This window comes from Accipiter gentilis, chromosome 10, assembly GCF_929443795.1.
Source record: "Accipiter gentilis chromosome 10, bAccGen1.1, whole genome shotgun sequence".
Taxonomy (NCBI): Eukaryota; Metazoa; Chordata; class Aves; order Accipitriformes; family Accipitridae; genus Astur; species Astur gentilis.
The window spans coordinates 34,301,063-34,311,498 of record NC_064889.1 but is presented as its reverse complement, the minus strand read 5'-3'; the positions used below and the strand labels follow the sequence as shown (position 1 = coordinate 34,311,498).

Sequence of the window (10,436 nt, the reverse complement as noted above, 5' to 3'; positions counted from 1 at the left end):
TCAACAGGGTTTCAGGTTAATTTGCTCCTCCAGCCAGCAACATGCTGTTTCCAACCCAGCCTCAAATGGACCTGGCTGATGGAAAAGCTCAAGCTAAACACATGGAGCAGAGGTTACAGTTTACACAGAACTGATGTCTTCTGTTTCAGCATTGGAATACTTCATATGCTCATAATAACTAAAAACTTTTAAGTATTTCTTGAAGACATTAGCTTGAATGCCAACCATTAAAATCTACTTAGTCATTTGCTTACACAAAAGATTGGAAAAAGTTGAAACAACTTGCCTGGAAACTTATCAGGTACATTTATTAAGGAACAACATTCAAAGACACAGATGTTGCATTAATATTTTTGAACTTCCATATAAAATAAAAAAACTTGTTTGATTTTGCCAGCATACTTGTATCTGCAGGTTACAATACCTGGGGAAAGATCAGTACAGAGAATTTTGTTAGTATCTTCCAAACATTTAGCCATCACAAAATTATATTGAAGCTTAACATGCAGAACACATACCTGCTTTCAGTCTGAATGAGTTTAGCTTCCAATCATTAATACATTTTGAGTCAAACAGAACTACTGTATTACTGTCAAGGCTACGGGTCTTTCCAGTTTCCCAAGAGGTTAAAGTGTACAATAAAATCATATCTGCACACAAGCTACACTTCCAACTTCAGTAATTTATGTAACCTACATTTGAAATTATGCGGACTTGTGTGGGCTTACTTACATGACTTCATAACAGGATCAAGCCAAGTATCTGCCAGCCTACAGCTGTTTTTAACAACACTGCCTATGAATTTGATTTAAATATATTCAGATTTTTAGAACTGCTGTCAACAGGACCGAGCAGAAGTTTAGTTGAACTACCTACTCCCTGTAAGAGTATTATTAGAAAAGCTGAGATTGACAAGACAAGCCTTACTCTTGCCCATCATGTGGGGCCTACTGTATGAGTGATCCAGACAAAACAATTTCAGATTACACAGTATTAAGAACTTCTTGTTGCCATCTATAAAGAGGTGGAGGTAGCAAAATGAAAATAAGGTTCCTCAAGACAATGTTGTCAAGAGTTCTAGTGATATTTTTACCTCAGTTACTGGTCCATTTTCTCCTGTATCTTCTTTTAAAAATCTGAATAATGTTTCAGCCTGAAAGAAAAAAAAAAAAGAAAAGGTTGAGACAGATGTAAAACTCTTCAGTAACCTGTTGAGTGACCACCACAAAAAAGAACAACTATTCAGTAGTGTCACTTTGGGTATTCTTAGCTGATCTGAAACACAGGTGTAGCAAAAGATCGCAATCATCCACATGCTATATTTACTTGAAATGCCATTATAATATGCAGTTCAAGTTCAAATAAAGGACAAATCACAAGATTTAGTCACATTTTTACAGTCATGCTTGGGAGTCCTTTTGTAAATTCTCCCTGTCAGACTTCATGAATCATTAAAGTCTCACATTAGAAATACAAAGTTTTTTCAAGGATCACATAAAGTTACTTAGTTTAAAAAAAGAAATATTCCTGCTCTGAGTTAACGCTCCTTACCCCTGACCACACCAGCAGGGAAAAAAACCCAAAAATCCAAACCCACACCACTTCTCCCTTCTCACAAAAAGGCTAGAGTTAAGCTTATGCTAATCAGACATCAACCACTGAGTTCGAGTTCCACATTAAAAATAGGATTTTAAAATCTAATTGTAAGCTGGCAATGTCCTCACGATAAACCATGAGGTCTTCCCACACGCACTACCCAGCATGCGCAGCAAGCCTTCAAACCTCGCTGAGCCTGAGCTCTAATCGCAGGATCACAGAATGCCTGAGGTCGGAAAGGACCTCTGGAGGTCATCTGGTCCAACCCTCCCCGCTGAAAGCAGGGCCACCCAGAGACAGCTGCCCTGCACCATGTCCAGACAGCTTTTGAGTATCTCCAAGGATGGAGTCTCCACAACCTCTCTGAACAATCTGTGCCAGAAATCAGAATTCTCCAAAGTTCCTATTCATCCTGCCTTTACAACTAGAACAAACCCATGCCAGATACAGATGTTAACACTGAAACACAAATCTTTTAATCCTCTGAACCTATTTTTTTAATGAGGAGAACATCCAGTATCTGGCTGTTTACATCCTATTTCTTTCAGAAAAGGACAATGACAGTTTTGACAGGGATGTCTGCAGCAATGTATATTTTATAATCGGACAATAAACAAGGCTGCTTCTCCAGAAGGGAAGCCAGCTCTGCACTCAATTAAGTCATCAGGTGAAATTCAGATCACGAAGTCAAACCTTATCATTTCCCAGTCATCTGGCCCATCTTACAGAATATAAACACATTATCTGGGATGAATGAACCTAATTTAGTACATACCTAAATAACAAAGCTTTGCCTTTGTTATTTGCTACAGAGAAAAAACCACTTCTGGGAGAAAAGTCCATAGATTGAGTAAGATAAATCTGTTTTCTTCTGAACACCGGAAAGTTTGAGAATACAGTATATGAAGGAATGTGTACCTATTGAGAAAGAGGTCATTAGTTATAACAATTAGGAAAAAGCCAGTAAAATCCAAATTAAAGTACAAATTTAAAAATTGAAGGTCAACGTTAAGTTCAAATGTTCAGTTATATTCCTATCCTACACCATTATACAGAGTTCTACTGGAGAAAAGGTGCAGGGAACTCACTACAAAGCCAGTTATTGCAACTCATTTTTAATTATATCTACGCAGTAAAAATAGGCTTCCAAACCCTCAGATTAATTCAATAGTTCCACTATTGGCCAGAATTCTGACAAGGCTGGCAAAATTTTGAATAAGCTAGGAAAAGCACCACATAGTAAGACCGTTACAGTTAATGCCTGCTGAAAATTCGCATTTGTTGCCGAGTCATATTTACAGCACTGAAATAAGGGCATTTTTAGAAAGAGAAAAACAAAAGGTAAACTAGACCATAAGATGTTATTTTCAGAACAACTTCCCTGAAGAAAAACATTATTTTCTTATAAATGTACAGTATCTTGTACATGTCATGTATACATATCTGCTCAATATCAGTTTTATTATGTCACCAGGAACATTTTTGATCAAGATACAAAAAAGCTTGTACTAAAGAAGCTGAACATACCAATTTGACAGCTTCATCCATTTCACGGGAAGCCACTGCCAAAATTTCCGTGGTGGGATTGAAGGTCACACATGTAGCAGATGTAACTAGGTTCATTACGGCTTTAACTGGTTTAGGACGGTTTTCTTTGAGACAGACATCAGTAGTATACAAATTTACAACTCCAGAAGCTGAACTAAAAAAAGAAATTAAAGACTATACCAAGAAGTAACATCTACAGTACATACTACCTTGTTATCTATTGCCACCATTCAATGAAAAATGTAATTTCCAATTATTTACTGGAGTTTGTAACAATATTTTGTTTGGAGCTTGATTTTTCTTTGGAGTTTATAACAGTATTTAGGTTATTTTTTCTTATTATGTATATATGTCACACACTTAACTGTGGAGAGCCTTGATAAGCCCATCTCCTACACAGAATGAATGCAAAGCAATGAGAGCTTGCTATCAGAAGATCCTGAAATAGTTTCAAGCTTTTGTTTTTTAATACCCTGTAGAGTAAGTCCACTTAAAAATCCTCTTCTACAGTGAGCTAAGAAAATGCTGTACTTAAGTATTTGCTAGTCTCATTTAAACAAATTGATATGCTAGCTCAAGTTGCATCTTGGTAAGTATATTTGGAGAAACACTTTCAAGCTCGTGACTTTGAGGCGAGGCATCTTTTCAAAGACTAACACGCTATCTTGTAGGAGCCAAATTAGGAATATAGGAAAGAGAACTAGAAAAAGGGGGAACACCCTGAATCAACATTGGTACTACAGAGTTTGTGATTTCAGTCAGTATGGTTTCAAAATTAACTGCTAAACCCATATATGACAACAGTAATACATTAGGAGTGATACCAGCCGGTATTAAGTGTATTATGGTATTTTAGATATACACAGAACAAATTAAGTTATCATCATAAACCAGGCAATATTCATCTATTCACCTCTACTCTAACCTTATTAAAAACAAACTTATTCCATGTTCCTACACTCTCACCAGCCACCACTAAGGTTTACTGAAGAGCTTCAAAATGAGATAGGAAGTAGTTGTCAAATCCAAGTCACTTACCCACATGCCACATACTGGTTATTTTTTGAAACGGCGATGCACTTGCCTTCCAAAGAACCTTCATCTTCAAATTTGTGTAGACACTTTCTGCTTCTCACATCCCAAATGAAAACTTCACCTTCCTCTGGTTGCAGAATAAAGTAGAAGATTATAGAAACCATATATACAGAACACATTGTTTGTCTATTTTGTTAAAATAAATTTCATTAGATGATGACTATTAGCTCGTTTACAACTATCATATATAGGGTATTTTTTAAAAAAAAGAACTAAAGGCATACTAAAATAGTTAACTCCATTCTTTAATGATTGATCACTTGGTTGTACTTTTATGCCAGATACTGGCATAATGTCTTTTAATTATCTTTGCAAAACAACAAATTACTTATAAAAACTTATGCAATTTAAATGGAATTATGATTAGTGCTGTTAGAGAGAGTACTTACTTGAATAGCTATATATTTTACTGCTGTCTGGAGTGAAAGCAGATGCAGTGCATCTTCCATTTACCTTCATAGTGCTAATCAGTTCCTTGGTCTATAGGATGAAGAACAACAATGGCGACAATGATTCTACCAAAAATCTGTAGTAAAGTTGTTTCCATACTCCTGTCCCACAAAAATCTTAAGTTAGCTACACTGACATTAAAAGAACAGCATCAACATTTTCAGTGCCTATGGACCAGAGCACAAGCAATGCTCATGAGTCCACGACCAATTTATTATTGCACAACTACAGCTAGTTCAATAAACATTCGGTTGCTCCCTCGCTGAAGGGTCTTCATTATTTAACAGAACTGAACTTTCTTTTTAAAAAGTATTTTTCCTAGTAAAAGTTTAAAACAAATCCAGCTGACATCATACGGCACTTTTAAATGTAACTGAAAAAATTCTATATGCATTATGAATCACAGTAGATGGCATGATTCATGAACACTGTACACCAGCACACACTAACGCTATTCCCAAAAAAGCAGCCCTATATTCCTTCCACCCTCAGATGCCCATTTCCGTGCCGAGGCCATTCCTTTTGCTAGCACAGTGTTTGTGCAATTCTGCCAAAATATAACATCCACATATAACTTTTTCCAGTGACAGCTTAAAAACCCATGAAACTGTGACCTTAGTGCCACCAGTCCCAAAGAGAACTGCATAGTCAGAATTCTCAGACACCCCAAAATAATTTTCTAAAGCTAAAGTTAGTTGATTCAGCAGCTCATTTTTGAAGGCTGTCATGGTATGCGTCACAGCTTTCTTTCAACTGAAAACTAGATTGCTCTTCAGATTAAATATAAACAAGCAGATTCAAAAGGAAAAAGGTACAAAAACTGAAGCTACATGAACCATGAAGATCAACTACCTTCATTGACAACAAGTGAAGGTAACCTGAAGTTCCAATTAGAAGCATAAATGATCCATCTGGAGAGACTTCAAAGTTTCTGAGAAATCTTTCCTCCACACCTTTAAAAAAAGATCAAGAACTTCAAATTGGCATAATTTATTCTTCTTCCTCAACATTCAGAGGTATGATGAATATGAATAAGATGTGACACCGCTTCAGCTTTTCATTTCTGTAATACACTGTCACAGTAAAGCTACAACTCAACCTTGTTTATGTATGACAATTAACTTTTAATATCCCAGACAAACTAAAGCTAAAAATATGACCTCCAACAATTCACTGCACTTCCTTTTAAAACAAATTCATATGCCATCTCTATTTGGAGACAGCTGCAACTATGCCCAGACATTTACAGCACTATAAAACATACCTCTTACTTTCTGTATAGGGATAATACTTCCGCTCATCATGTCATACACAAAGAACATTTTATGGTGAGTACCAGTGGCTATAACTTGTTCTCCATCAACACTGAAACAAGCCTTATAAATTGGAAAACTCTCCAAATAGATGCTCTGTATTTTTGGATTCCTTATACCATCAACCTTCAAAAAAAACCAGATTATCATATTAAGGAACATACCAAATACTTTTACCTAGAAAATTCATATCAACTAGCCAGTACAAGAGACTTAAACAGTAAGAGGTACACCAGTTTGAAGCATTAATCTCTTCTTCTTTTCTCAATCTACAGATAACCTAGCTCTTGTCTTCTCAGCCTATATATCAGGCACTCCCAGCCTTCCGGAATATACTTCACACCTCTTACCCACCCCTGTCTTGCTCATGTTTTGTTCAAATAATCACTTCTATTGTGCTTTTCTAAACAGAAACATACGCTTCGCATTGTTCTTTCCTGCAGCCCTGTGGGAGTGTCAAATTCGACATGTGTCTTGGACCTTTTCACCCATATTGGGCCACACTGAAAGTTCCTAGAGTTATGATCTTTAGTTTTCAGAGGAACACAGGAGGAGTGTCCCAGGATGAGTAGCTTCCTGCTGCAGTAGCCTCTCCACCCCCAAAATGATTTCACAGCAATACTACAGTTTTAAATGAAAGTGGACTGCTCCCCACATTATAGGCTTTACAAACAACCTAAGAAAAAAAAAGTCTCATTAGTCCTCCTCACTGCAAACCTTAAAACCAAACATTTTTAAAAACAAATCTTCAACTAAAAGCTCTGATACAACTAAGTTTGCCTGTGCTTTGTACGTGGTTGTTATAAAGTCACAGATGGAAATTTCTTCCAACAAGATGCCTTCAACCAAGCAAATTCCATTGTAACCACAGACATTATAACCCCTGTAGCACACCATCACAGGAAGAGAGAAAAGAAAGTCTATCATTCCAGGCTATCTCATGTATACTTATAAAATAGATTCCACATTAGTGGCCATTTACATAGTATAGATTTAAGTTCTTCACCTGAAAGAGTGACACGGATCGATCATGTCCAGCAGTCATGACTACTTGAGCAGATGGATGAAACTGCACAGTTGCCAGTCTTCCATTAGCAAGACGTTCCTGATTAGCAGGCAAGCAGGTCTTCATCTAGAAGAAAGATCAAGCTGTTTGAAACAAAGTACAAATTGGGCATTTTTGCTTATGCTCATGACCAGCCAATTTAATAGCTCTTTATTCTACAAGTGCAAGATCACAAACCCTATGATGAACTTTGAGACAGCAGGACATAAGGCAAAACATACACACACTAAGTTCAGCAAGTTGCTTCAATGCAGCAGTGTAGACACAAGATAAACTCGCTAACCTTTCTACTAACTTTGAACTTAGTCTACATAAGACACACTAAGATAGCGTAAGACACACTCATTTAAGACTGTCACTTCTCAAAGACCATTTCAGTAGCCTCAAAGTTGTGGGAGAATTCCATCCTTCCTGTGCAGAAATTAAAATCCTACTACAAGATACTACTTTAGAGTACATAAACACTCTTATGTCAAACAATATATCTCAATTTATTGTTTCATGCTTTCATGGTGTGAACTATCCAATTTGTCCAACTATTTACTCTTTAGAGTTTCCAGTTACAGAAACAAAGAAAAAGTCCCTATAATCACTAATTTTACTGCCCAAATAGCAAGAAAGAAGTCGAAGTGTGCATATGGGTCAAACTGAGGTGCCTTTACCTTCAAAATACCTCTTGGCAGGGACTCTGAGTTTGACACAAAATTGCCAGTCCTGCATAGCAGATTATCATCTTCATCACTGTCACCTAATTAAGACAAAGCACATTGAAAACGGCAATTCCACAAACACTCCCACATCAAAACCTACAAATTCCTTACAGAAACAAATTAAATCAAAGCACACTGAAGGAAGGAAGGAATAAAGCTGACTTATCCAGCATATACTGGATACTACTAGCAGATACTACTGCAACTGAGAAAACATAAAAAATAATTACTTTCTAAGAAACTGAATAGGGAAAACGCACAGAAACACTTATTAGAATAGTAACAGATTTATTTACTATCACTTGAAGTCCTTTTGGATTTCTTCCTGTTTTCTAAATCAGCCCAGGCAGGAACTCCTCCCATAGCTCGCTGAAACCTAGCAAGAGAAGGGTGAGGGGGGCAGGGGAAAAACTTTTTTAAAAAAGTAATTTCGTTTTATGCATTAAGCACTTACAAGACACAGTCATGATTTTGCAACATTACTCACACTTAGAGCACTATGCAAGTTTTTCCAAAATTCTACTCAGCTTTCTGTGTTTTGCTGACTTCCTGAGTGTGAAACTAAGGCCAAATCTATACCAAACATTACAGCGCTGCACTTTGGAGCCATACTTGCTAATACCAAGACAACCCAAACGGATCTAAAGTTCTGCTTTGCCATCGACCTACATTCACATTTCAGCTCATTCTTATACACCATACTGAGCTAGCATCTTCCATCACTCTATTTACAAAGCAATGTATCACTATAAAAAATTTCTAGTACAACTCTCCAGAGGACAAATTAATTTGTGCACCTCTGCTAAAGCAAGTTTTAAACAAACTAGTTTAAACAATCCAAACGCACGTTCTATTTACTGTTCTCCGTATTATTTTCAACTTAAAAATACTGTAAGAAGCATTACCTTTAAAGAGACTAAATGAATACAGTGGGTAAAGAGGAAAGTAACTTTGAATGTCACATAAACGTATCTTATGTCATGTTAAAGTTTACCACAAAAACACTAATGAAACTTACTGTTCTTCAAGTCTTCTTTTTAGATTTTTCTTAGTAAGCATCTTCTCAGCATCGCTTTTCATGAAATCCTTCCTATATCTATGGGTCATATCAACACTACACAGAAAAAATACACAGAACATGAAGATGACTCAAACTGAAGCCACTTACAGTCACTCTTAAGCGTGACACACAATTCCTACCTGCAAGCTTGAACTTACTTCTCCTCAGCTTCATCGTCTTCATCCACCCAGGCTGGCTTTTTAGACAGGAGTTTACCTTTTGCTTCATTTTCTACTTCCGAATCGCTGGAGTCTTTCTGGAGACTTCTCCTCTCCGTCGCATTAAGCTGAAAACAACCCAACAGGCCATTTTAGCCCAGCCACGGGCCGGTGCGGGGAGATGACAGACACGGCGACGGGGACCAGGCAGGGGCAAGGAACCGAAGCAAGCACCAGCCCCTGCTCGGGACCGCAGAACGCGCCACCTCCCCGAGCTCCGCTCCGGCGGGGCCCGGGCCTCAGGAGAGGCCGTGGGGCGGGAGAGCCCGCCGGGCCCCAAGCCCTACCCGCCGAGGACCGGCCAGGCGCTGCAGCAGCTCGTCCTCCTCCACGTTGAGGCTGTCACCGAACACCAGCTCCTCCAGCTCCCGCTCGCCGCCCGACCGGCGGGAGAGTGACTTCAAGTGCCGGGCCCGCCGAGCCGCCTCCTCCGCCGCCTGCTCAGCCGCCGCCCGCTCAGCTGCCGCTGCTGCCTCTTCCGCCGCCTCCGCGCGCGGCCGGAGCTGCTTCGCCATTTTCTTCGTTTTCTTCATTTTCTTCTTTTTCTTGGCCGCTGCCGGGCCCGGCCGAGGCGCTCCCGCCGCTGGCTGCATGGCTCCCCACCGGGCCGCCGCCCGCCGGAACCGGAACGCGTGCTCGCTAACCACGTGACACCCCCCTCTTATACCGGCTTCCTTGCCCCGCCCCGCGGGCGTGATAGGCCCGCACCGCTGCCCCTCCTCAACCCACGTGATCAGGTCACGCCCCCCGGGGCTCAAGACGCTTGCACGTGACCTCCTTTCTTTGCCTTCCTTCCCCCGCCCTCCTTCCCTCCCCCCCCACCCCGCGTTCCACGTGACGCGGCCCACGGCTGGGCCGCTCCATTGCGCTCCCGGCAGGATCCCCCTCCCCGTGTAACAACAAGCGCCCCTCACCGGCGGCCTAGCCCTCATCCCCTGCCCTTCACCCTCCACCAAAAAGCAAACCGAGCGGCGTCGGCGGTTGCTCTTAATCCCCAACCTCTACTGCGGTGCTACACCCCCCCCCTCTGTTCCGAATGGTTTCCCCCAGAGGGGGTACGGCGAGCGAGGAAGCCCCAAACAGCTGGGAGCCCAATGAGGGCGCGCGGTGGGCCGGGCGCCGCGCATGCGCAGAGGCGTTATGCTAATGTTGTTGATATTCCGGCGCAGGGAGTTGGGTTTCTTTCTCCGGCTGAGTGAGAGGCTGAACTTTCCAGGCCGCCTCCTGCCCCGCCGGGCCCGGCCCCTCACAGGGGGAGGTGGCAGGCGGAGGGGGCCGAGCCGAGGGGAGGGGGCAGAGGCAGCGGGCGTTCTCCTGCCCATGAGGGCCTGATGGAAAACACAAAGGACCTGGTGAGTTACCGCAGCCCGGGGGGGGGGG

General features: G+C 40.9%; 2 protein-coding genes across 14 annotated transcripts in view; one reads left to right on the top strand and one right to left on the bottom strand.

Annotated features, from left to right (window-relative positions):
- Positions 1–282: 282 nt before the first annotated feature.
- UTP18 (UTP18 small subunit processome component) lies at positions 283–9,709 on the bottom strand. The gene is made up of 14 exons (XM_049812732.1): positions 9,344–9,709; positions 8,997–9,124; positions 8,797–8,892; positions 8,075–8,154; positions 7,731–7,816; positions 7,009–7,134; positions 5,954–6,128; positions 5,542–5,642; positions 4,629–4,719; positions 4,183–4,306; positions 3,124–3,298; positions 2,372–2,514; positions 1,094–1,153; positions 283–424 (listed from the first exon to the last, which is right to left on the bottom strand). Exons 1-13 carry the CDS (start codon positions 9,647–9,649, stop codon positions 1,129–1,131), a joined length of 1,656 nt encoding a protein of 551 aa, XP_049668689.1. The 5' UTR covers positions 9,650–9,709; the 3' UTR covers positions 283–424; positions 1,094–1,128.
- A 362-nt stretch (positions 9,710–10,071) lies between these two features.
- MBTD1 (mbt domain containing 1) overlaps positions 10,072–10,436 on the top strand; it is a 40,392-nt gene continuing 40,027 nt past the window's right edge. For 7 of the 13 annotated variants that reach the window (XR_007507387.1, XR_007507386.1, XM_049811442.1 and 4 more), the window contains exon 1: positions 10,074–10,408. Coding sequence is in view for 8 of the 13 variants with exons in the window: in XM_049811442.1 (XP_049667399.1) it covers positions 10,388–10,408 (21 nt within the window). In the remaining 5 variants the exon portion in view is untranslated. Of the gene's footprint in view, positions 10,409–10,436 lie in introns of all 13 variants that reach the window. The other 6 variants (XM_049811440.1, XM_049811438.1, XM_049811443.1 and 3 more) reach the window with 4 other exon arrangements.

Coding starts and splice junctions, on each gene's coding strand:
- UTP18 (XM_049812732.1), bottom strand. CDS start 9,649: ATGCAGCCAGCGGCGGGAGCGCCTCGGCCGGGCCCGGCAGCGGCCAAG. Junction 7,135..7,730: donor TGCCAAGAGGTATTTTGAAG/GTAAAGGCACCT, acceptor TCTTTCTTCTAG/ATGAAGACCTGCTTGCCTGC. Junction 4,720..5,541: donor TTCACTTGTTGTCAATGAAG/GTAGTTGATCTT, acceptor TTCATCCTATAG/ACCAAGGAACTGATTAGCAC.